A 25,878-nucleotide genomic window follows, 5' to 3' on the forward strand; every position below is an offset into this window, starting at 1 on the left:
GAACGGCCGGGGTTTGTTAAAAGCTTAATCCTTTAAGTGCAGAGCGGTGTATGTTTTGGTTTGATAACAATCAGTACACAGTGAGTGAGTGTAGTGATTCTGATAAGATGAACACATTACTCATTGAGGCTTCTCCATTGCTTACCACATGCTCGTGCTATTATGACGAATCCATTGCTGTTGCGGTACTGAATGGCACGCGAAATAAACAGTCCCACGTTGATCAGGGTAAAAATGGTCAGAAATGATAGATACACGTAGTTGTTCTTGATGTACGGTGCCGTCAGCTGATGGGGCAAGGGTTTTTTCTTGCGCTTCTTTTTCGTGTCGTCTTGTGGGAGTGGGACCAACCATCGATCGATACTATGACAGTGAGAGTACATGAGAGTTACATGGAATATTAGTTTTGGATAGCAAAAACACGCGATAGTGTCGGTGATCACCTTATGCTCAGATTCTCCAACAAACCGCCATGCTTTTCGAGTTGATTCTTTAGCGCCTCGTAGGTAATGGCACCACGATTAAACTTGTCCGCATCCTCAAACATGGCCATGGTTAGATCCTCAATCTGTGGGTAAAAGCATTTACCTGGCATTAATGTCACTTATGGAAAACATGTGTCCCGGAACGCTTCGCGTTCATGATCGAAATGATGAGCAAAATAATTAGCAATAATTAAAGGTAATTTATGAAGATTCACATTCACAACTGCTGGATGCTATTTGGAGGTGCCAGTGCCACGACTTCACCGTTGATTTGAAGGTGTGGTAGAACATCGTACACGGACAGGTTCCTCCTCCCGGGGGCGAATTCACGGCAAAAGTGGAAGTTTCACTGACTGCCACTGAGGATACCAGAACTGGGAAGTTTCTTTGCTCCGAACCCTACGTTTTACTTCCTAGCTCTTGCCTAGTCGCTAATGAGTCTCATACCCCGGCACACATGTGCACGCGCACAGATTCAGCGTAAATTAATCTTCAACGCTGACTAATGGCTTTCCCTTCAGCCACCGCCCAGAGTTTCAAACATCCGGACAGTTTGATGACCGGTTTCACCTGTGCCTGGAACCTGGAACTCGCTCCAACATTCCGTCAGCTTTTACTGCCCGACAGTGGCGATTTGTTAGCAATAGTACGTTTAATGATAATTTATTCGATTACAAAATTATGAAACAAATTAGAGCGCGATTGTCCGCGCGGCCATTCGTTCGCCGTCAGCACCGTCCGGTCGGACCCGGTTTCTGGTTTCACGCACCGCGTTCAGCGCGTGTGTTTGTCATAGCAGTTTTGCAGCAAGGTGCGAATTACCAAATCCACCATTTCGCATTCGCCGATAACTGGCCGGCATGACGGATTGGAGCGGGTCCTAATCCGGGGCCTAAAATCTGCAAAACCTTTTTCTGCAACTCATCCGGAAGAGGGGAGATCAGTTGTTTTTTGTGTGTGCGTGCGTTTGGTGAGATTAAACTGACCTCCACTCCTCACAGGCGGTTTCACTGCTAACCGAATTAACCTGCGCTTCAACAGGTGATGGTGCGTATTCATTGACTCTGGGTGATTTGGTTCGGGTTCGGATCCTGGGAAGCAGAGTTTTATGTGACCCATTGTACGCGAGGGACAAACCAAAAATGGTCTGACAGTGTATTAAGAGAAAATCATTAATCATGCCGAACTACTACTGAACGGTGCCGATCAACCGATTCCACGGGTGAGATGAAGTTTTGGCACTGAAACAGGACGGTGCGAATGATTTATTTATGCACAACTTTTATTAAACTAAGCATCATTGCTAATGATACGGATGGATGAAGTTTTACACGTCCAACTGGAAGGGTTATTTAGCAGAGACAAATGTAATGAAAATATAAAAAGCTGCACTGAACTTTAAACGTTGTATACCGTTCGTTTAACTGTATTTTTAGTTGAATTTTTATAATAATATTCATGAAATAATCTGAAATGAAAGTTTCCAATTAAATTAAAAAATTAAATATATCGAGAATTATTATCAACGATCGCTGCTGCATACATATTGCACTGCACTGTAGAATTCTATACCTGGGAAGAAGAGAGCGCGTGAGAGCGCTACCTGCAGATGTAGCGTACGCATCCCGTACGGATGATGCATACCTTCCCGTACACAAAGAAGAGAACAAATTACAGGACTCTTTTTCTTTCCCGTTCCTTCCTTGTTTGCAAGGTATCAAAAGGACAAATGTGCGTTAAACATCGCTAGAGCAGCAGTGCGTCGAGCGGGATGTAGGCCAGGAAAAATGATTCCACCGGTATCGCTTCTCGGCCTAAAGGCTAAGATCAAAGTGTAGTATCTGTTCTTATCAGCTTAACATCTGATAGCTCTTCCATTGGAAGACAACAAATGTTAAACTGATTTTTGGAAAGGGGAGGTCAGTTACGGGGCTTGCTCCACTACCTCCACGGGTTGTCCCGGTATTGCAGTACCGCCGGGATCGGCCCACATTATCTGATTATAAAAAAATTTCAATGTTCGTACCGAGATGATTCGATCTAATACATGAAAATATTAGTTACAATTCTGAATTTCAGTAGCAAATATTAAAGGTTCGCGCATTCAAAGTGCAAGGAAACAACTTTCCGCTGCAGACCAAGTTGGTATTTTAATGAAACCTTACAAAATCCTTACCAACGTAGGGACACTTCACACGAAGCCGTCGGCGACCAAAACGTCTAGCGGCAACGTTTGCACCGGATACCGTCCGTTAATAGTTTGACAGCTTGACGCAAAAACCGGGTCTACAGTTTGTCTTCTGCACGAGTTTCATTATTTATTTTTTGTCATTATAATCGAACAAGAAAAGAAACCGAAGCTTTTTATCTAGCTTTATAATTTAATTAAAAAGCCACAATAGCAGGAGCAGCGGTTGAAACTGGTTTGCGGTTTTTCCATCGGTTGGTGGTGGCCCTGAGGGCTTGCACGATACATGCAAGGCATCCAATAGTGAGCGATCTTAACAGACTTGAATGGAACGGAATTGGGTGAAGTAAGTCTACCACGGAAGCTGGATCCGTCTGAAACCTATCAGTTATCTGCTAGGTGGAAGAAGTAAAATGTTTTAATGCACGAGACAAGAATAGCTTTGCAATGTAAGAAAAACGGTAGAAAAGTTGATTAAAAAAAAACCTTTTCTACCCGTGGAAATTAGATTAAGTACGGTAATGGAGAAACATAAATAATTTATCATTGCCATCAGTATATATTTCCGTTCCGAAGAGCATGAAAAACTTCATGTTTGTATGAGATACGTTCGTGTCCGGATCAGTTCTTCTGCACTATGCTCCGTTCGTTTACGCGTGGCTTATGGACGCCAGGGACTCAAGCGCACTGTTAATTGTATCTAATTTAGCAGCTGAAACGATTTACTATTCAGCGGGCGCACACCAGATTACTCAAATAATCATCAAATGCTAATGAAACCAATGAATTCATTCGTTCACGATCGATCGACAATTGAGATCGATCAATTAAATCGCACGATCGGTGAAAAGGCGCACAGCATCCCGCCGTTCGACGGCACCCAACTGGGCAGTCTGGCCAAGCTTCACGTCACGTCCGCAACATTGGTACGATCCCGGGAACGATCGCCGGGACACCCGGGATGGGAAAGGGATAATTAATTAGGTTTGAAAAATTGAAAGCATAATTTATGCGTGCCCACACGATGCGAAGGGCAAGGAAAGACGGGGAATGATGGTAGATTGGTTCGAGTGATATGCAACAGCAAAACCGTTTACGGGCACCATTAGAGGGTCACCTCCTCATAGAGGGTGTACGGGAAATGGGACAAATTGTCCATACATCTTAAGTAAATGCTCAGCGGGAAAGATTGGAACCCGATTGAGAATGGTTCCACTCGGGACGTAAATTACTTCATCAATGTGTGTCCCTTGAAAGTCACGAAGCCAGCAATGTCTATTTAAACTAAGTTGAAAGTAAAAAAAACTCCACATTAACTTTTTTTCCAAAGCAGTTTTTTCTTGCTAGGTATAACTGGATGTGTCTGTACTAAAAACTCAAACGTTGTACTAAAAGTAAGTTTCTCATACTTTAGTATGAGTGCAATTGAAGTTGCAATTTTTTTTATACATTTTGGACACACTTTCTACGTACACAATCTCCAGCGAGATATCACGCACAGCGAAATATGACAGCAATATACTGGCCCACGACTGGACCGATACAAACCGTACAAAGTAATAAGTCGCATGCTGTTCGTACCATTGGTCCACATTTTAATGAAATGCGCATTCATCTCATGTGTGTATTTTTTTTCCAATTCGCCCACTTTTTTCTGCGATTGATAAACACAAATACACGTATTGCCGATGGAAGAAGTGACGAGGTTGAAACGAGACACAAACGAGAAGAAAATATACACACACAAAAAAACCCCAAGATATCTCAGGATCTCAAGACCACAAACCGTCGCTTATGATGAATGTACTGTTGAGGCGAGTTCAGGCAAAACGGGGCAAAGGAAAGCCGGACCTGCTTGATAAACATGCGCGACTTTGATGCTGTGGCCGTTGCATTTGATTTTGAAGTCCTGCCATGTGATACATGTTTGCTGCGACTGCTATAAATTACTGTCCGTCTCCGTGTTGGCTTACCGGTTGGAGGCTTCACCTGCTTCGATAGATGGCCGTAAACATTACACACCACCGGCTGGTTCTGTTGCGAGCGGGTGGACATTGCACCGAAACGCTCGAGCGCTACTTCTATGCTTGTTCTTGCAGCAACGAAACGAAACATAACCTGACCCAGAGAGTTCCCAGCAGTAGGACAAGAAGAGGAAGCCAAAGCGTACGTAGAAGAAGTACCAACCTGATCCTCGGAGAAACGCATTCCATTTTCCTCCATGCACGCCCGCATCACATGCTGTAGCTCACGGTGTTGAATCAGTCCGTCACCTGGTGGTGTGTTGTTTTCCCGCCGTGAAGTTGTTTGTTGGATGGATTTTCCACATGCAAAGCGGGACGAAAAGAAAAGTGTATCAGATGTAAGGGTGAAGAGATTTTCGTTTTGGATGCTATCGGTTGGTTATGACGATGTGAAAAGGAGAGACGAAGGTGCTTCTCTGTTTCTGAGCGTCAGTTTGTGGTGTAGAATCAAGTCGCCATTAATTTGTGTCTCTGACCTACGTGGTGCGCCAGTAATGTAGCCATAAAGCAGATAATGAGACCACCGATTAGATGCTTATCGAGCTGTGATGATCGTACGTGATCTTCATGTTTCTGTCACGACACGACGGCTCGAACCATGTTGGACGACTGATTGAATTCTTCGGGTAGCTTTAACTCGAGACGTGTGTGCTGCGGTCGACACACACCTTTCGAACCCAAAACTATGTGTGTGTGTGTTTTTTTTTACGCTTAGTTAGCTTGACAAATGCTTTCATTCATCTTCTAAGCTGCTTTAAGAGGGCAGAAGAAGGCGGAGAAGATTATTGCCTGAATATTTGACACAAGATTGACAGTTTGCTTGTGTGAAACATTCTTGCGGATGGAAATAGACGTGCAGCTAGTAGCGGACCACAAGCGAAAAGTTCGATTGTAGCATGAATGTCGTGCCATATTATGCGGTTATAAGCGTCGTTTCATGCGTTGATAGATGTACGCACGGAAGCTCGTATGCGGTTGCACGGTTTGTAGAGCAATCGAGAGCAGTAAAAAGAAAACGATGACGTGAGCTGTCAGGGCTCGTGTCGTGAGGTCGGTGGTCAATTGAGCACAAAAGCCTCGGGAAGCTTTCGTCTTTTCGAAAGCGTTAAGGCAAGTGAAACCATTTTGAAAGCCTCCGGCGACTATGCGCCAACGGTTGGAATGGGGATTGTATCGGGGGGGTTTTTGGTGAAGACTCGAAATTTAAGTTCACATTCTTACGACGATTCGATCGATTCTTCTCGAGGAAATCAACCATTCCCCGTTTCCTGTGGCAATCGTTTAAATCGATCGTCATAATTTCTGCACCGACTAGCGGGATAGCGCTTGGGATAGCACCAAGATATCTATTAATTATCGATACCAATTAGGGAGAATAAATCAATCTGAATGTGTTTCCCGTACCGTCTAAATCATACACTTTGAAGAGGAACTTAATTTTGTCCTCTGGCGACTGTCCGGCAAACTGGTGGATGGCATCGATGAATTCCTGTTGAGCGAAACAGAAAGAGCAACCCAATCGGTAGGGTTAAAGAAGTAAATTAGTAGTTTCGGAACCGAAATGTCACTGTGAAGTAGTCAATCATCATAACCTACCTGCAGGGAGATGGAACCAGAGTTGTCCTTGTCGAAGATTTGGAACACACGCTCGGTGAAGAATGGCTGTGTGAATTGAAGATTGAAATTGATACCTCGCATTACGCCAATTCGGTGGATTGATAGTTTGAATTCCTAGTGGTTTCATGATTGAGGTGAGCCAGTCGGTACTTACGTTTTTGGAGGTTACAATTTTCTTAAACTCCTCCCGACGAATCTCCTTCTCGTTGCCGACTGTTTTAATGAACAGTTGTTCCAGTCGCTCCAGGGAAGATTTGTCGAAGCCGGTTCTCGGGCTGGAAAGTAAAAGAAACGATGGTTATATCGTGATGCGTTTTTCTGCTAAACCGACTTGTTGTTACAGTTTTGTTTGCTCTCCTTCGAAAGCAAAGTGTAACCTTTGCCTTCACATTAAACTGACTGGTAATTAATGACACCAACAGTGTGTGCTAAAGTGCATCAATTAAACTTAAAACCAGTGAGGACTTCTTCAGTTCTACGCGTGACCAATCGTGAACAAATGTTGTCCCATATGTTTAGAAGCGTTATGACAAAAATAAAACAACTCATTGTTGTCCAATATGGGAAACGGTTGCATCCTACCTTCTTTTGAGGAAAGGTCATCAGACCCAATTTTGGTATACCTCGTGACTCTCTGATGAGTGACATTTATATTCGGAGTTGTTTTTTTTTAATTTTCTTGTCACTTTTGATAGAGCCACTTAAAAGTTCAATAGCTTTTTACAAATAATCAATTAATACGATGAAATCACAACCGATAACATTAACCGATATTAATTATGTCTTCCATAATTAATTGACATCTGTTGTTTCGTTGACATCGTTTGACTTGAATAGGTTTTCATCTTATAAAACCCTTATAGGGAACCAATTTACACTTCATCATGCAGGGCGTCCGCACTATCTATTGTTTGTTTCATTCAAAGTTTTCATTTATCAACAAAAGGAAACATGAGCTGAGAAAGACATAAACCTTCGTCCGGTCCGGCGATTGTGCCTGTGCAGTGGCCATTCAGTAGTGGACAAGTGTTAAACTTTGCTCAGTTCCAGTACCAAACATGGTAACCATCCGACTCGTTCAGATAATCGATCTTACTGTAAGCAGTCGAAGGAAAGGCATCACCTTGAGAAGCGCACAGGTGATAACCTTAAATCGCGGTACGATTCATTTCATTGCAGAGGAGCTCCAAAGAAACAAAACAAAAAGGTGATCCCATACCTGGTTAATTGGCTTTCTTTGGGCCCGAAACGAGATTACTCGACCGACGAATCGGGGTGACACTGATGGCGTTAAGGTGGAATTTCCTCAAAACAAAGCAAGGGTACCATTGATGGCTTCGGGGCAAATGACGGCCAGATAGGGAACCTACACGCATCTGAAACGGGTAGTTCAAAATCGTAACAGTCATGTTGGCCAAGGACATGTGTGTGCTGCGATGGTTTGGAAACCATGTGGGCAATATTGTTGAAAAACGTTGTCTTAACATGAGGCGTTATTTTGTTGGGGAATTATTTGACTTTGACACATGAATCTCCAATGTATAGTGATTAAGTTTGTATCTTCATTTACAAGAAATTGATGTGTCGACCATGTTTCCTCTTCGTCGAAACCGATTCACCTTCTGCAGTAGTGGAAAGCGATCGTTTACCGGTGTCTCCTGTTGACAAATCGCTTTACATTCCCCGTGGCGAACAGCGTTCCTGCAGGTTCAGCCATCTATCACGCGCTTCGTCTACAACCGCACGCTCCGCGGTACACTATAAATCTTGATTAGCCATATATAAGCTGAGCACTACTTGCGGTTTCCATATTTTTTTCGCATCTCATCCATCAGCAAGTCGTACACAGCACGATCAAATAAGGATCCACCACGCACGATTGAGAGAAATAAATCATTCCATCTGCTACTGCGACGACCTCCGTCCACCATTCCGCCGTCCAATGGATGGCCGATTTATCGTAAACGGATTCCTCGCACAGGGCGTAGGTCACGCGATACGGTCCTCGATCACTAGCAACGATTGACACCAGGTTCGTGCCAAATGTGAGTTCCTGCAAACTGGAAGAAATTCGTCGCAAAATCTAATCTACCCAAAACGATCGCACTATCCACGCGACCACGAGCGCAAAAGGTGTTCAATGTTTATGTTTATTGTGATGATGATGATGATCAACGTTTGCCTGCATTCGTGACTTTGCACTCCGCCTATTCGTTTGCGTTATGTCGTGCCGTGAAAAATGAAGGAAAACTATCTACTTCGGCGGCAAACGTCCGCTTAGGCTACCATTCATTCTGCAAGTTTTGACCTGGGATCTTGTTTTTTTTGAGCAGCTTGTGGTAAAGTAAACAAAACAACAATGGGGGAGTTGTTGTGGCGGTATGATGGAGTGTTTTGCAGTTTGTCAAAGTTGGTCACGATCCTTTCCTTTGGGTAAGTAAGAGCGTTTAGGTTATAGATCTAAAACATGAAGCTGAAATTTTGTTTGCAAAACGATCGAAGCTGTATCGGAAAGCGATTCGAATATTTTGGCATCAATCAATTAAAACGATACAAAAAGAGTGAAACTCTGTACTTTGCTCCCGTTTCATACGCTTTCCAAAAACCAATGTCTTTATGGTGAAATCGTAGTGTAACTCTGTAACTAAACCATGTCAGAATGTGATACCGTGCAATGTATCGAGGTTTTGCGAAAAGGGCCAACTACACGGCCCACAGAGCACAAAAAGCGGTAGCTCCATCCGGCAGAATAAAGTCAATACATATTAATTATTTACCATAATCACGCATCATCATGAATCCATTCCCACGACGCAGGTCCCGGGTGCAAACAGCAGTAAACATTTTAATGTGATTGCAGCACGAAGCGCAACCACAAGCCTTGGGTTTCGAAGAGTGCATGCATCGCAAAAACCCGCCATTTCGAATGTGAAGATCGTTGCAAAGTTTTGTCATTTTTGTTTTGCTCTTTTTTCTCTTTTGCTGTTTGAAGCTATTTTTCGCGTTGAGCAGAAATTACGACCTGACCGCGGGTCCCATTATACGGGTTTAACCGTGCCCGGGGTAAGTTGATGAATCATTTGCTTCGGCACGGTGGCATGCTTCTGGATTGCATCTTTTCGGTACAGATTTCTTCCCGTACGTTTTGTGCACCGGGCATCTAATTCCTGCTCATTGCGTTGCCACCGTGTGTTGTCCATCTGTCTGCATAACCATTTCAAACTGTCCGGTTTTCACGGCTCGTAAATTATGTTCCCTCTTGCCGATGGGTTCGATCGTCCCGGTGCTCCCTTTTTTTCCAACCATCGTCATCGATCGATTAAGGCGAGCGCGAAAAGAAACGAGGCTTTTATTTTTTCTAATATACTTGTTAACATTCACGCAAACGCTGCGATCGATAAATCATACACTCGCGAGCTATTTATCAATAGCTGCAAACGGAAGAAGATTGTGTGCGTGAAATTCTTGCTCAAAAAAAAAAAAACGTATTCCTCCGAATGCGACGGTCTCAGCCTGCCAGGGTGCAGGAAGCAATCGGTGGCATGGGAACAGCCACCGAAACGTGGCAGCAGCAGTAAACCGATCAGTTTGCTGATTAGCTGAACGCGTTGCGGAATGTTTCTGAGCCCGGAGCTTCATCTGGTTTCCATTCCATTTATTTTATTACTTTTCGCGACATAATTTATGAACCCTTGCGAAGCTGGTTGCTGCACCGGTGCGTAATCGTACGGCAGGGTTACTTGTGCGGGTACGCCAACTCACAAGCGCAAGGTTTTGCGATGATTTACGATTTGTCAATCGGCAAAATGTATCCATTTGCGCTAGTCTCGTCCAGTACCACCGTTCACAGGTGAGTACGCGTGGCACCGCAAACGATCATGCGTTTCTTTTGCTGCATTGTGGACAAAATGCGGGTTTTAGTGAATGCTCAAGAAACGGTTGAAACGATCGTGTCGAAAGCAGCTGAATGGGCTCGCACTGTGGCTGTTTTCACGTGCGTTTCAATAGCATTTAAGAGCTACCTACAACGAAGATTGAATAGGTAGAAAGTATCCTCATATAAATATATGGGATCATGAACATCTTGATAATCCTTACTGTCACCATACAAGTGACCGAAATGTACAAGAAACACAAGCGACAAACAAAATTCTTTTCCTATCAATCAACAGGACATCATCTGTCATCGATGTACTAAGACAGTGGGAATGAATAGATGTCCCATTTAGCATTTATGTGATCATAATTAAATGTCTTCTAAAGCTATAAAGACAAACGCTTTCTTTTTTCGATCTTGGTTTGCCCATGATCACTTTTTCTCATTTTTGTTAACACTTTTCACTCTCTTTATCACTTAAATATAGCTAACCACTTATTCTAGTGCTTCCAAAAATGGCACAACTGATTGAACATCTGCACATCATATCTAAAGTTGCATCTAGGATTCATTCTTGTTCGACGCAGGAGATCGATAGTCGTTCAAACTCGATCCGGTGTCTGCGTTACGTGTGCTAGTGACACGTTACTGTCACTATAATTGGTTCTTGCTCCTATATTGTACGTAACTGTACATTACTGCGTGAAGCGATGTTCTCTTCTCTGACACTATACCTACGGATACGTATGAGACATTTAACCATGTTCAATATTGACCACAGGAACGCTCGGAGTGTTGCGTGTGATGTTGCAGAGTGTATTTAATTTATGCAGTGTAATATCGCTACCACGTTGGGTTACCGATCCTGACGATTTTGCTACGTAATGGGACTCACTTCAACGGACATTAGTAAGTTTCTTCTCAAGTTCGTTTTTATGTGTGTCTGGGTGTGCTTGTGAAGTGTGATAGCTGGTACAACGACTCTTCACTTGGCCGTCGATCAGGTATGGCAACGCCGCTGCTACCGTAATTTTGCTGTCCATCAAATCAAAAGATCTACCGTAATTCGCCGGTGGATGCGATGGACCAGTATCGATCGGTTGATCTCATCGCAAACGATCAAACACGTTCGCAGCAACAGACTACCGGAGGAAATGTGGTCAATCGCTTTCATTGCAAACCGGATCGGTGCCTTAGACGCGATACTATGCGGCAAAAAGGAGAATCGATTACGCCGCTGATTAAGGTAGGAAAGGTTCTCTTAATAGAATGATTTCGATGATGAATTTGCTATCTTGTGCCCTGCTCTGGAATACGGGCAGGTGTCAAACACGCTTGAAACCATGACGAACTGCACTCTTAGCAAAACACATTGTACAGTCGGCCGGAGTCACAGCGGATGATGGATAGAGCGGTCATGACTTCATCTTACGTTTTTATAGCACTGTATCAAGTAGCCAAGATGGGTTATACTACGGGACTCTAAGCACTAGTGCGATTAAGATCTACCGTATTCCTGTTTCCAATACCCTTAAATGGTTTCGAAGAAAGTGAGCAAAACATCGTTTATTTACCGAACGTTACAAACGCTTTCGACGTTGATGGTACCGGACAAGCCGTCGTGTGACGTGTTTTCCACCGGCAACCTTCCTAGACGTATGCTAGCCGTGCGCCTCATTTGGGAAAAACTAATCACGGCGTCGTGATTGAAATAGATCTACTTTTCATACGCGCGAAGGTGTCGGAATAGTTGTGACGGATTTAATTATCCATCGGCAATACACAGTGCCGGTGTCCATGTTTGTGACACTAGCGGGCCCTTTTTCGTGCCCTTCACAGTAGGGAAGATTTAATTATTCGATCGAAATGGACCGTTGGAATGTGTTCTGCTACAGAGGATTTGACGTGACCGTTACTTACCGTGAGTTGGTTAGGTTCGAGATGAACTCCATTATTTGATTGGTCGATATAAGGTTGGTGGAATCGACGTCGATTAGTCGGTAGAGCTTATCAAGAATCTGGTTCGCAAAAAGAAGATATAGTAAAACAAAAAAAAATCATACAGAAAGTTTAATGCTGAGTCTATTTGTTTTACTTACCCCTTTGGCATGCCATATTTGGCAGAACTTATCATATGTCACCGTTCCATCTCCACACAGCACGTAAGCTACCGATTCCAACTGTTCTGCAAAGTCGATTTGTTTCTCATCGCTATAGAATGGAAATGAAAATAAGAGAAATAATTACAGACTTGCACCAGATGATGATATAGTGCTCAGTATTATGCACTACTACTGAACACTACTGATACACTACTGAAGAATCAAGCTACTTTGTCAAGAAATAAATACTTTGTCCATTTGTAAAAGTCAATCCATCTGACGATGAAAATATATTGTAACTTTGTGGACTGATCACTTTATCTAATGTAAAACACACAGAATTCCCAAACGTAACGTTAGCCCACAGCAACATATCGTTGATTGTAGTCCATGTCTCATTTCCATACTGTACAGAAGATCGCGATTGTACCGTTGAATGTCCATTGTACATTCGGTCATTCGTAATGTTCGATAATCTCCTGTTGTTATCGTAGGGCAAAATGTACTACGTGGCCAATCCGATAATTTACCAGATATAATTTTTGTTGATTACAATGTGTAATCAGCGAAATTGTGAATATTGAAATCTAATTAAATTTTGCTATTAACAACATACTGTCGCGGATTACGAGCAGTGGAGGACTTTATGCGACTGAACAGTGGATGAATGTATGACTGTTTGTTATGTGTTTATTGTTTACGAAAATAATTTCCCATCCGACTCGCAGGATCTACGAGAGCCCCACAAGCACCAAGGTTTCTTATTTGCCTTGTCAAATTCTCAATTAACTTTAGGTAAATATAGGTAGTTCTAAGCTAGAGAAATCAGAACTTTAATGGGCATTAAATGGTGTGTAGTTAGAGCAATGAAATAATAATGCTGTACTGAACAACGCTTCGTAATATATTTATCATATCGTGTAGGTAGTGTTGGGTCAAGTAGCGCTTTTGCAAGAACGGAGCGCACCACTCTCGCTCTCTAAAGTGTGCAGTGCGCTTGAGATAGCTCCACACGGGGCGCTGCACACAGGAGCGATTGTGCGATGCGCTCCCAGGAACAAAGTTTCGCACCACAAGGAGCGCTACACGCTGGAGCGATTCCTGCGATACAGCTACCTCTTTTTCCCGTGAGCTGTGTGGGAGGGCGCACAATAAGATGACCGGAGCGATTCAAATACCTCTTTCGCTCTTGACCCACTATAGCCTTCATAGCTATAGCCTTATGAAATTTTCAAATTTTTACATTTTTTTTAATTTTCTTTAATTTTTTATTCTTTTTTTTATTTCAAACATTATTTGAGTGAAAAGAAACACATTGCAACCGATTGGCATTAAAATAAATCAATTTAATTTTTTTTGCAAAATTTCTCAAAAAAATGGCAAGGGGTACCCCTTATGAAATTTTCGAGTTGATTTTTTTTTAAATTTTTTTTTCCGATTTTTTATTCTTTTTTGTTTTTAAAGCATTATTTGAGTGAAAAGAAACTTATTGCAACAAATTCACATTAAATTATATCACATTTATAAATTTTGCTAAATTGCTGAAAAATGAGGAAAATTTTACATTTTCTCAAACAGGGTACGGAACTTGGTTCCTCGAATAACTTCTGGCACAGACATCTGAGGGCATGGCCGTCCAAGAAGAAAATGTAGCCATTGGTGCCATCTATCGACCAAAGGTTAAAGATTGGCGATCCGTTGGATACCGACCGAGTTATAGGAAAAACTTGGTGCAAAAATGAGGAAAATTTTACATTTTCTCAAACAGGGTATGGAACTTGGTTCCTCGAATAACTTCTGGCACAGACATCTGAGGGCATGGCCGTCCAAGAAGAAAATGTAACCATTGGCGCCATCTATCGACCAAAGGTTAAAGATTGGCGATCCGTTGGATACCGATCGAGTTATAGGCAAAACTTGGTGCAAAAATGAGGAAAATTTTACATTTTCTAAAACAGGGTATGGAACTTGGTTCCTCTAATAACTTCTGGCACAGACATCTGAGAGCATGGCCGTCCAAGAAGAAAATGTAGCCATTGGTGCCATCTATCGAACACAGGTTAAAGATTGGCGATCCGTTGGATACCGACCGAGTTATAGGCAAAACTTGGTGCAAAAATGAGGAAAATTTGACATTTTCTTAAACAGGGTATGGAACTTGGTTCCTCTAATAACTTCTGGCACAGACATCTGAGAGCATGGCCATCCAAGAAGAAAATGTAGTCATTAATGCCATCTATCGACCACAGGTTAAAGATTGGAAATCCGTTGGATACCGACCGAGTTATAGGCAAAATTTGGTGCAAAAATGAGCCTTAGTAAATTTTTATTTTTTTGAATTTTTTGAGTTTTTGATTATTTTTCACGCTTTTTTTTTATTTAAAGCATTACTTGAGTGAAAAGAAACACATTGCAACCGATTGGCATTAAAAAAAATCAATTTAATTTTTTTTGCAAAATTTCTCAAAAAAATGGCAAGGGGTACCCCTTATGAAATTTTCAAGTTGAAATTTTTTTTAAATTTTTTTTTCCAATTTTTTATTCTTTTTTGTTTTTAAAGCATTATTTGAGTGAAAAGAAACTTATTGCAACAAATTCGCATTAAAATATATCATATTTATAAATTTTGCTAAATTGCTGAAAAATGAGGAAAATTTTACATTTTCTCAAACAGGGTACGGAACTTGGTTCCTCGAATAACTTCTGGCAGAGACATCTGAGGGCATGGCCGTCCAAGAAGAAAATGTAGCCATTGGTGCCATCTATCGACCACAGGTTTTGGCACAGATTGGCGATCCGTTGGATAGCGACCGAGTTATAGACAAAACTTGGTCCAAAAATGAGGATTAGTAGGTTGACAAATTTGTAGATTTTTTTACATTTTTTTTTATTATTTTTTATTCGTTTTTTAATTTCAAGCATTATTGGAGTGAAAAGAAACTTATTGCAACAATTTCGCATTATAATAAAACAAATTTTTAAATTTTGCTAAATTTCTCAAAAAAATGGCAACGGGTAAGCCTTATAAAATAGTCGGGTTGAAATTTTTTTTAATTTTTTTTGATTATTTTTTATTCTTTTCTTCTTTTAAAGCATTATTTGAGTGAAAAGAAACTTTTTTCAACCGATTCGCATTAAAATAAATCAATTTAATTTTTTTTTGCAAAATTTCCCAAAAGCGCATCGCACAATCGCTCCTGTGTGTAGCGTTCCTTGTGGTGTGTAGCGCTGCGTACGGAGCTACCTCTTTTTCGCATGGGCTGTGCGGGAGCGCGCACAATAAGATGAGCGGAGCGATTGAGGTACCTCTTTCGCTCTTGACCCAACACTACGTGTAGGTCTAACAACTTAGAACAGACCAGACAATTCATCCGCCTTCATGACCATTGCTTTGATTCCGGTCCAAGCTTCTTCAGCGTACGGTACTATCTTACTTTCCTCAAATTGGAACCCACTGTTGGTCATCTCAAGCCAAACACACGCTTTTATAGTCAAAACATGGCAATAGTCCAGACTGGTTCCGTACACCGGACGGTACAGAGCAGACGGTGTTCCTACGGTGTAATATTCCTCAAAATTTGCTTTAATCGCATCCGCGCCGGCAAAAGCTACGGTTCTAGCATTCTCTGCGTCTGGTGCTGGTTCACTTGCAAAACCCCAAGGGTGAAATATATGATTTCCGAACGTATGCATATCCACGTACAGGATAGTGTCGAAGGCCATTTCTTCCAACAGTGCACTAACCGCAATAGTTTCCTCCTCGGATAAGGCACGTGGCCCATTGTAATTGCGATCGTCCGGGTTTATAGGGTAATCATCCTTACCCCACATTTGTGGAAAGTTTGAATTCAGATCGACACCGAACGTTCCACCGGGCTGTGGAGATCGGTTCTTGCTCCAGTAGCGATCATATTCCCTGGTGTATTCATATCCGTCCGGATTCGGTATTGGCATGATCATCCATCGGATATTGGCCAGCTCCGGGTACTGATCCCTACTGTACACCAGTTGTGATATGATGTACAGAGCGGATGTCATTGCGGCCCACTCACGAGCGTGTAAGTTCGCCACCAAGATGACTGTTTTCGCTGGGTGAGGATTTATGACGGCCATGACGATGTCGCGACCCAATGCCGTTTCTCCAAGTTTTTCCATGCTTACTTTATCCGGGAAAAGCTGTGCCGTACGTGCCAGGAACTCTTTGGTGTCTTCATAGCTTAGGAAGTTGTTGAGAATATAGCCCGGGTCGGAAACATCACTGAAATGTTGTATAGGTAAATAGTGTATCGTTCTCAAACGAATAGATTCAAACCAGCGATCCATACCTCATCGATAGTGGTACGGAATTATTAACAAGGCAATCGATAGGAAATATGGTGAAGAGCGATAAATACAGCATGAAACGCTGTTTGAAGTTTTCTCCAAGAACCATACTGTAGCTAGTATATATTTAGCGGGTCAAAAGCTTATTTGTCTCTCTAAGGAGTAAGAGTATTTGACGCTGCAACCCTCATTTATATGCATTGGGTGACATCATTTCGATTGGGTATAATTATTTCCGTTTTAATGAGTACATCAGTTCATGGTGCTGTTAGTATTATTAAACGAAAAATTAATCGGTTTTTATCAATAACCAACTTTGTTTTTTGTTTAATGGTCTCTTGGTAAGAAAGTAATTTCGTAAAGCCATTATATATCGAACCCATGGCACTTTGTGGAAAGTTTCTCCGGGTATATGTATGTAGGGAGATGTATCCCTTGTATGTTACGATTGCCGTACTATAGGGACATTTTAACTCTGCGAAATGGCACAAGGCTTGGGTGTTACCTTGCTTGTCATTTACATTTTTAGCTGTCGCAATTGAATATAAAACTGACTGTATTTTCAATTCATACCCTATAAAAATGTAAAACATAGGAGACCTCATCTTGTTTGTCAATCATTGAATTTTTCACACTGTATTGTTCTTAGATTTTCGAGTAATTATTTTCAGCTCTCATGCAGTGGTGTACAGCATTCTACAAAAGTAGGAAAGTAGTTTAATTATATAATGATATTAATAATAAACATAACAAAAATTGTTGAGCTTGAGCTTAAAAATATATTTATTTTTTCCTCAAATAGTTTTGCTTATGATAGGATTAATTGGTTCGCTTCTTTGGCCATCGCTTTAATTGCTACTAGCGCTTCCTTCCCATATTTTGGGATGTCGCCAACTTCCAGATCGTACCCATTATTCGATATATCGAGCCAAATGCATGCGTTAATGGACAAAGAATTGCAGTAATCGAGACTTGTTCCATACAAATTGTAATGTAGTAATTCCGACAATGTGCCAACCTTGTAAATAGTACCAGATTCTGCTTTCACTGCATCAGCACCTGCACGGGCGACGGATCTAGTTTCGTTCACTCGCTGTGCTGGTTCCTCAGTATACACCCAAGGGTAAATGATGCTTTGAGCGGATGCATGTATATCGATGTAGAGAATGGTACTATTGATCGAACTGGCTAGCAGAGTACCGATCGCTTTTGTTTCTTCCTCTGAAAATGGAGCTGAACCACGGTATGTTTCGTCTGTTGGGTTGTTGGGTTTTGAATTTCCCCACAGATATCCAAAATTCGCGTTCAGATCAACGCCGAAGGTCCCACCAGGTTGTGGAGATCTATTCTTGTTCCAGTAACGTTCGTGATTGACTGTATACTCATAACCATCCGGATTACCGATCGGAACAATGTTCCATCGGAATTCTCTAAGATCGTCATGTCTTTCAGGCCAGGAAACAATTTCTAAGATGAAATAAATCATCGACGTCATAGCGACCCATTCTCGTGCACATAAGTTCGCAACTACGGTAATATTTTTCGGGGAAGAATAGTCTACAACGATCATGTTGATGTCGCGACCTTCTGCTGTAGTTCCAATGCGTTCCACTTTAACTCTTTGCGGAAACATTTGTGCTAGTGTGAACATAAAATCGTTCGTCTCGTTGTACGTCATAAGAGAAGTGATTGCAGCCTTTGGATCACGAATACCGTCGTAGCTACGGAGGTATAAATGAATGGAGATTCAAGAATTTTAAAGATTTCCCTGGTTTTAGCAGTTAATGAGGTACCTCATTACAAATATGGTAGTGCGACAGGAATAGAGCACCAACAAGATGAAAAGCTGGTAGAAAACACTTTGAGTAATCATTTCTAAGTTTACGCGTTAATACTCTCAACAAAACTGCTCGTTATATGATCGTTGCAGAGAATTTATACCGTCAGACATCAGGACCAATACACAAAACCCGTTTAATGTTTGCATTATATTTGTTTATAATGTACGTAATGAGATGATACGGATGGTAGAAGAAACATTACGATTTTGATTAATTTGATAAGTGGAGTTCTGTAAAATAAATGAGTAACTAAAGAAAGTAAGTACTGGAAACATAGTTTTTTTTACATGCTGGTACAAAAATACATTTAGTACAAAGAATTTCTTATAACGTATATTTCATTATGCGAGTGTCGGCTGAGCAATAAGTTCACAAAGACCGGGCAAAAATAAAATCAGTCCTTATGTACGAAGAATTAAACCTTGAAACCCTGAAGACAAATATATTCCGCCATTTAGCGTACATAAGAAAACAATAGAACTTGTTAATGAAATGAGAGACAAACTAAGTTAATTGCAATACATCTTTATTGATACTTAGAATTCGATTGGGCGAAGCGTCTATTAACCGTTGCAAACATTATCCCGAAGCCTACAGCCATTTTATGGCCATTGTTGCCAATTAGATTCTATCGCCATTGCCTGAATGGCCGCTAATGCTTCCTGACCTAGCGGAATGATTTCGTCCGTCATCATCTCGTACGTACCATCTAGCTGCCTCAGCGATAGACACACGCTGATTCCGATTAAGTTGCAATAATCAACACATGTGCCGTATTGAAATGGTGCATAGTCGGAAAGGATTCCAATATCAAACTCGTGTTGTGATTCTTGCATGATCGCATTCCGTCCAGCATTCGCAACCGCATGCACCAGGTCTATGTTCGGTATCGGATCATCCTTGTATGCCCACGGTGTAAAGATCAACCGCCCGATCCCTTGCAAATGGATCAGCAGTGTAACGTTCGTATGGCTTTCCATTAGCTCTTTAATTGCTCTTGTTTCTGGTTCGGAAAATGGTGCCGGTCCACGGTACCATGACCCCGTCGTTTTGATAAACGTATCGGAAATACCACCGCCCCACTGAACATCGAAATTAGTGTCCAAACAGACACCAATGTTACCATCTTGTTGAGGGGAACGATTCTTCATCCAATTGCGATTGTGTTGTCTGGAGTACTCGTACCCATCCGGATTCGGCATCGGAACTATTATCCATTGAAATTTATTTGCGTCCGGATAGCGGGCCGAGCTGCGAATCAGCTCATGGATGATGTAAATGCTGGAGGTCATACCAACCCATTCCCGGGCATATAAGCTGCCTATCAGAATGATCTTATTCGGTTGATCGTTGTAGATGGAGATGGCATTAATTTCACGACCTTCAGTCGATTGTCCTATGGTTTGTAGTTGACACTTATCGGGATATTCGGTCGCGAGTAACGTTAGCCATTCTTGGGTTTCATTGTACGAGAGGAAGAAATCGAAAACGTTGTAATCGCTCGACGTTTTCGTTTCATTCAGACATCTGTTGAGTTGACGATCGTTTAATGTATAATGTGAAGTACTCTTAGAATATTAAAGCCAGCGAAACTTACTCGATTGGAATATCAACCTGTTTAGCTTCGAACATTTGTACACAAATGATTGTGGCGATCAAAGCTGATGTGAGTGAGGAGATGCTCCTCAAAGAGATGGATTGGGTCATTTTTAGGTGCAGGAATGTTTCTAAACAAAACTATACAAACTACTAGCGTTGGGAATGCTCTGCAACAAGGTTTATATATCGCAGAATCAGCTTAACAATTCCAGGCAAATTGTACGGAGCGAATCAACTCGAGTAGCGTTAAGTGAGTTAATTGAATTTGTTTATAAACAATAAGTAAAGTTAATTGATTTGATAATTGAACAGTTATTGGATGTGATAAACAAAATGTATCGCTTAACAATTTTTTAATTAAGAAATATATACAGAAAATTCTTCATGTTTTATGGTGCTATGAGAGTGCTTGGAAAAATTAAGAAAAAATGATGAAATAGCGTCCTACCATGCCAATAATGGGACACCCACACGAAGCACATTGTTTTTAGTGTATTGCTTAAACACCTACGCCCACGATGTCTGCTTTTGGGACTCCAGCACCTAACACACAGACATTCATCAGCTCAGTGCTTGTTCGTTGCTGGATTGATTGGCGAAGAAATCGGCACCAGAACTTAGCTCCGTGAATTTCTTTACGCCGTTTAGGAACTTAAGGCAAAGCGAAATAATCCGAGTTCCTTGTTATAGGAATTCTTTTGTTTAGTCAGATCCCGTAATTGTAACGAATTCCATTTCCAAGTCTTAGTCTACATTTTGTGGGTGTTTACGTGTGTGTCTTCATTGTTAAACTCATCTCGTTAGGTTGAGGTTTTAATTCTGTTAGTTTATGTATAACAGGATTTCAGAATATCTACTTTATTGGTGTTTTAAATGTTTTAACATCTTTGTAAGTGTATTCAAAACAATCCCATTCAAATCCTGATAGCCTTTAGGGTCCATTTACCTTTACAGCCATCGCTAGTACAGCGGCAAGAGCTTCCTGACCGTGTGGTATGATATTTTTTGGATCACTTACTAATTCCTCACTCGTTAGCCTAATTTCAACGCAAACCTTAATACCGATCGAGTAGCAGTAGTCCATGCTTGTTCCGGGCTGGTGGTTAAAGAGTTCTCCTAATGTGCCAACTATGTAGTATTGGCTCGTCCGTGACAATATGGCCGATGAGCCAGCTTGCGCCACCGATCGCAAAAAATTTGCATTCGGTGCCGGTTTATCTGTGTAACCCCAGGGAATAAGTATAAGCTGTCCGCCTACGTGCATATCAACGTACAGGTATGCATCCTCATTCATCACCAGCAAATCTTTTATAGCACGACTTTCTGGTTCCGAAAAGGGTTTCATACCGCGGTATGTCTCCCTGTTCGGATTAGCGTCTTCGTCGTTCGTCAGTAGCTCCCACATGTATCCAAAGTTGCGATTTAGATCAACCCCAACGTTGTCATCCAATTTAGGGACACGATTCTTGTTCCAGTTGCGATCTTCAGCTCTGGTGTACTCGTACCCATCTGGGTTCGATATCGGGACAATGATCCAACGAAAATTAGCTGCCTCCGGGTAGCTTTTAGTATTCCGGATAAGCTCATGAATGATGTAGATAGCCGAAGTCATAGAGGCCCATTCGCGGCCCTGCAAGTTCGCTACCAGTATGACCGTCTTGACCTGGGTTGGGTTAATGATGATGGCGTTGATAACACGACCTTCGTACGATTGTCCAATCGTGTTAATCGTGCATTGTTCTGGATACTTAGCAAAAAGCGCATCCATCCATTGGTTGGTTTCATCGTACGTTAAGAAGAAATCAAATGGATTAAAGTCGTCTACATCTTGTTTTCTAAAACTGGAAGAAAGCTATTCATTAAACCTAAAGTGTTTATTTTCTTTTCACCTTGAAGAACTTAAACATACCCAGAGTGGACGTTTGAATTGGTGTAATTCCCATCAAGTGCAAAATGCGGTGTACAGTTTACAGTTGCTATTGTAAGCATGAAAGCTCCTAAAGCCAATAGTTGAATTCGTACTATTTTCGAAGTCATTATTGGCAATCAAATTTAAACTACAGTTTGAATGAACTAAAATATGCAATTTATCTACAGCGTGCTTTTATATCACACAATGATATACAATCGATATAATTAAATTTCAATTTGTTATGAACTTGAAGCAATTAAAGTTCTGATATTGTTTGTTTAAGTTACTTTTAGTTTATTTTCATTTCTCACTTTTTCTAATTACTTTCTTGAGCAAAACGACATTCTGTTTTCAGAGACTTTGAGTTCATAAGAAACCTTTTCACCAACAATATTTAATTTAGATCTGCTATTATTCCATCAAATGGGAACACAAACAACCATGCGAATGCATGAGAATGAAGCGTGCGTGAATTAGAAACAACTCAAATTGTCAGGTGTATCTTGATAGTTTGACTCAGGCATAGTCGCCCGCGGTCTGGTACGGTGTCCATTTACACGTTTAACCAGCCACCAGCGCACAGGGACACCCTTCATGGTACCATTGTGGAAGAATTAATCGGTTCACATTCCTTTCCGATCGATATTTTCCGCTGCGCTCCGTTAATACAGAGAGAGAGACGAAAACAGAGAACAAGGAATCGCATGCGTGCAATACATATGTAGCATTCGCATAGACGATCTGTTTTCACCGGTTCGATCATAAGTTTCTGCACCTAATTGGACCATAGTCCCGTTTTGCTTAATTACAGAAACACACCCAATTACGACGGATGCTAATTAAGCACCGATCTACATCACGATCTTAACAGCCAATGAGAACATCGACTGTTATTTCCTGCGATCACCCATACGCCCACACACACGCTGGGGTCCTGGGACTAAAAACGAACAAATTTCTGATTGCTGCGTTTTCGATAAATGGTTCATAATTTTTGGTGTTAAGTCGTAAGCTTATGACACGTTTGTTTCGGGTCAGATCTGGTGGGAAGGAATCGATTTGTCGAAGCGAACTTTGCCAACCGGTACGAATGTCGAAAGCCAAATCTCACCCAGAGGTGAACCAAAACAGGTGAATAAGAACTCAATTTGTGTGCAGCGGGAATGTAACCTCCGTACGTAAGATTAACACATTATTTTGTGGCCGATTTGGTGGTCACGTCGGGTGTGTCCCGTGGGTAAATCTGAGTTATTGGAATTTACACCATTACGCCATACCGGCGGGCGAGACCAGACTGCACAAATTGGTTCGATTAAGCATTTTGTTTCACTTTGCCGTACATGTTTGCGTAAGAGGTGTTTTTTTTTTGGATCACAATCGCACAAGGGTTCGAACCGTAAATAAACTGCCGGAATCAGTTTGAGTGAATAAAATGTTACACTTACTGGTGAGGATGAATCCAAATCGGGAAGACTGTTACAGTTGCGGAGTTTTTACAAAGTAAATTGTATTTGAAACGTGAGAACCTAACGAGAGCTGTGTTCAACATTAAGACAACTGTCCGGAAAGATAAGTCTATGTCCTTGCGAAGATTATCAGCTCCTCAGATATCCGCAGATGGACATTTATCCGTTCCTTTCACAACCTATCGCACTATACAAAAAACTGATACCAATTGCGATCGTTTGCAACAAATTTCATGCCTCGCCCTAAGCTCGTACACCAACCTTCACGACTCCGTAAACGGCAACAGTGGGCCCATCCATAATAGTAGCCACCACCGAGACCACCCAAAATGCGATAACTATTAACACTCTATCACGCGACCATCGGCTCATTTGTTCGTACCGACACCGAAGCCGCAATTTTCCACCCCGAGAGCAAAACAAACACCATAAACTGCAAGCCGCGACACGTGGAAGCTCCAAATACACTTGTTGCTTAAAAACGAATGGAAATCCTAGAAAGTAAAGGACAACAACAGAGAGAAAAAACAACCTCCATCAACAACTCAAACGCCATAATGCGTCAATTCAACGGTTTGAGTTGCGTGTACCCTGGCAAAACGGGGGAGCACGAACGAAGGAGTTACTCACAACCTGTGCCGAAGACAGCCCGCTAATGCTCCGCGCCTAATCAACGCCATGGATCGGGCAAACTTATTAATTCAAATATAAAAGGTGTTAAATAGTAGTAATTGATTTAAAGAATCGAAAACAAGGAAAGCAAACCTCCAGCAGTGTGTGCTCGTTAGTTTTCAACATATAAAGCAAAATCGCACGGGCACGGTCAGCATCGTGGCGCTGGTATCCAAGATGCCGGTACCAAAAGGTATTTGCCACGGGTGTGTTTTTCATTCACCTCTCGCCTTGGGCGAAGGGTAAGAACGGTTTGATGAAGCTAACGGAGTCGAGACGAATCCGAATAGCGTAGAGAGGGTGAGTACTACTTCCATCGCGAGACAGCGGCCAGCGTTGGAAGCTATGACGATTAGTTTTATTGCCACGGTACAGCAAAACCGGTGATAATTAACGTCCGCAAGCAGAAGGGCTCCCCTTTTTTCTGCGCGTTCGTGCTGTTTAGCGGAGAAAACACACTACGGTAAATTTTTCAGTTGTGGTAGGTCTACCGGATCTTCCTGTTGCTTCCCATTCCCATCGGTAATTCCGTTGTCTCCGTTCGGGAGCGTCCTCTGACGTCCTCCAGTTCAGCGTTATTATCATAATCGACGCAATAGGCATACGGTAGGAACCTATCAACTAGCTAACATCCATCCAGCAGCGCTTGATCTGCATAGTGTCCACACAACGCACGAGAAGAGTTTTGCTCGATGTCATGTCTGGTCGAAGGTGTGCATCTTGTTTGCAAACATTTCTACCGAGCAGACGGCTGCATTATAAATACGTGTCTAAACGAGTTCGAGACTTTTATCGCATGCACAACAGACCCAGTGTACCACCCGGTGTACAACCCAGGGAAAACGGGAAGCTTGTCCCGATAAGGCAAAAGCTACCAAGCAATGAAGGACCCGGGTGTGCCATTTCGGGAAAGCGGTGCACGATGGAATGGTGCTGTGGAGATTCATAAATTCGCATCGGTTTTGGTTCACTCGATCAGCATCGAGTTTTGGTGCTACCGGGTGTCGCAACACCGGACGAACGTGGCATAAACATATATTTTGTGCTGGACTGCCGTACACAAACAGCGGACATCGAACCGACGGAGAAAGGTATGCTTAGTATCGGTACGATTTACAATAGCGTCAATTCGGTAGCAAATATTTTTTTTGTAGAACGAAGAAAAACACAAACCTGGCTCCATTTGAGCAAAGAATTTATGAGAAGCGATTATGAGCAATGGGTCTCTGGTGTGTGAGGAATTCAGATTGTCCTGTATGGAAACACTGTTTTACCGCAAAACCCCACGTCGGTGACCGACCGACCGATAAGTCCGTAGGCTCTTGTTACCATGGGAAATGTACAGTTTTGCGGTGACACTAAATCGTTCCGTCGAGTCTTGTTCGATTGGAAATAATGTGAACATATTTCACTTCCCTCAAGATGGCCAGATCAGATGAGCCTATTCGTTTGCCAGGCTCGGTGTGAACTTTTGCTTGGTTGATAAAAATGAAAGCCCAGTTCTTCCCCAACATTACCATGGACATGTTTGGCGATTGAATAAATCCATAAAACATCAACAACCGAACCTTGGGGACACCCTCGTCCAAACAGCGAAAAGTGCCAGTAAAACCAAAAAGAGATTGTAGTTCCGTGTTTTATGTTTTGCTTCTTCAGTGTTCTTTCACTGCTCTGCTTGTGCCATGTGTGGTATCAAATTTCGAACAATTAACTCATCCATTAGTCGCACGCATGCATGTCGAAAGGTGAGTTCTGTTGTTATTTTCACCTCG

At 41.9% G+C, this 25,878-nt stretch overlaps 5 protein-coding genes, 1 long non-coding RNA gene and 1 other non-coding gene across 10 annotated transcripts in view; 2 read left to right on the forward strand and 5 right to left on the reverse strand.

Moving 5' to 3' along the window:
• LOC125765649 (uncharacterized) overlaps positions 1 to 25,878 on the reverse strand; it is a 67,747-nt gene that overhangs the window by 4,587 nt on the left and 37,282 nt on the right. For all 3 annotated transcript variants that reach the window (XM_049431006.1, XM_049431005.1, XM_049431004.1), the window contains 8 exons: positions 12,291 to 12,402; positions 12,112 to 12,209; positions 6,469 to 6,589; positions 6,294 to 6,359; positions 6,102 to 6,186; positions 4,861 to 4,946; positions 444 to 568; positions 146 to 363 (listed from right to left, as the gene is read on the reverse strand). In XM_049431006.1, the coding sequence (XP_049286963.1) occupies positions 146 to 363; positions 444 to 568; positions 4,861 to 4,946; positions 6,102 to 6,186; positions 6,294 to 6,359; positions 6,469 to 6,589; positions 12,112 to 12,209; positions 12,291 to 12,402 (911 nt within the window). The remainder of the gene's footprint in view (positions 1 to 145; positions 364 to 443; positions 569 to 4,860; positions 4,947 to 6,101; positions 6,187 to 6,293; positions 6,360 to 6,468; positions 6,590 to 12,111; positions 12,210 to 12,290; positions 12,403 to 25,878) is intronic.
• LOC125766689 (U2 spliceosomal RNA) lies at positions 2,287 to 2,481 on the forward strand. Its single transcript, XR_007418698.1, has one exon. It is a non-coding gene; the product is annotated as a U2 spliceosomal RNA (small nuclear RNA).
• On the reverse strand, positions 15,399 to 16,777 carry LOC125765669 (zinc carboxypeptidase A 1-like). Its single transcript, XM_049431045.1, has 2 exons — positions 16,619 to 16,777; positions 15,399 to 16,551 (listed from the first exon to the last, which is right to left on the reverse strand). Exons 1-2 carry the CDS (start codon positions 16,723 to 16,725, stop codon positions 15,642 to 15,644), a joined length of 1,017 nt encoding a protein of 338 aa, XP_049287002.1. The 5' UTR covers positions 16,726 to 16,777; the 3' UTR covers positions 15,399 to 15,641.
• Positions 17,373 to 18,859, reverse strand: LOC125765671 (zinc carboxypeptidase-like). The gene is made up of 2 exons (XM_049431049.1): positions 18,410 to 18,859; positions 17,373 to 18,337 (listed from the first exon to the last, which is right to left on the reverse strand). The coding sequence occupies exons 1-2, from the start codon at positions 18,487 to 18,489 to the stop codon at positions 17,425 to 17,427; spliced, it is 993 nt and encodes a 330-aa protein (XP_049287006.1). The 5' UTR covers positions 18,490 to 18,859; the 3' UTR covers positions 17,373 to 17,424.
• Positions 18,967 to 20,209, reverse strand: LOC125765668 (zinc carboxypeptidase-like). Its single transcript, XM_049431044.1, has 2 exons — positions 20,055 to 20,209; positions 18,967 to 19,984 (listed from the first exon to the last, which is right to left on the reverse strand). The coding sequence occupies exons 1-2, from the start codon at positions 20,162 to 20,164 to the stop codon at positions 19,060 to 19,062; spliced, it is 1,035 nt and encodes a 344-aa protein (XP_049287001.1). The 5' UTR covers positions 20,165 to 20,209; the 3' UTR covers positions 18,967 to 19,059.
• LOC125765667 (zinc carboxypeptidase-like) lies at positions 20,883 to 22,108 on the reverse strand. Of its 2 annotated transcripts, none has more exons than XM_049431042.1 (2): positions 21,966 to 22,108; positions 20,883 to 21,897 (listed from the first exon to the last, which is right to left on the reverse strand). In XM_049431042.1, the coding sequence occupies exons 1-2, from the start codon at positions 22,091 to 22,093 to the stop codon at positions 20,988 to 20,990; spliced, it is 1,038 nt and encodes a 345-aa protein (XP_049286999.1). In that variant the 5' UTR covers positions 22,094 to 22,108; the 3' UTR covers positions 20,883 to 20,987. The 2 variants fall into 2 exon arrangements, with proteins under 2 accessions (XP_049286999.1, XP_049287000.1); XM_049431043.1 differs by having other exon boundaries at positions 20,883 to 21,908; positions 21,966 to 22,013.
• On the forward strand, positions 24,375 to 25,724 carry LOC125765685 (uncharacterized). Its single transcript, XR_007418605.1, has 2 exons — positions 24,375 to 25,197; positions 25,261 to 25,724. It is a non-coding gene; the product is annotated as an uncharacterized LOC125765685 (long non-coding RNA).

Source organism: Anopheles funestus, chromosome 2RL, assembly GCF_943734845.2.
Source record: "Anopheles funestus chromosome 2RL, idAnoFuneDA-416_04, whole genome shotgun sequence".
Taxonomy (NCBI): Eukaryota; Metazoa; Arthropoda; class Insecta; order Diptera; family Culicidae; genus Anopheles; species Anopheles funestus.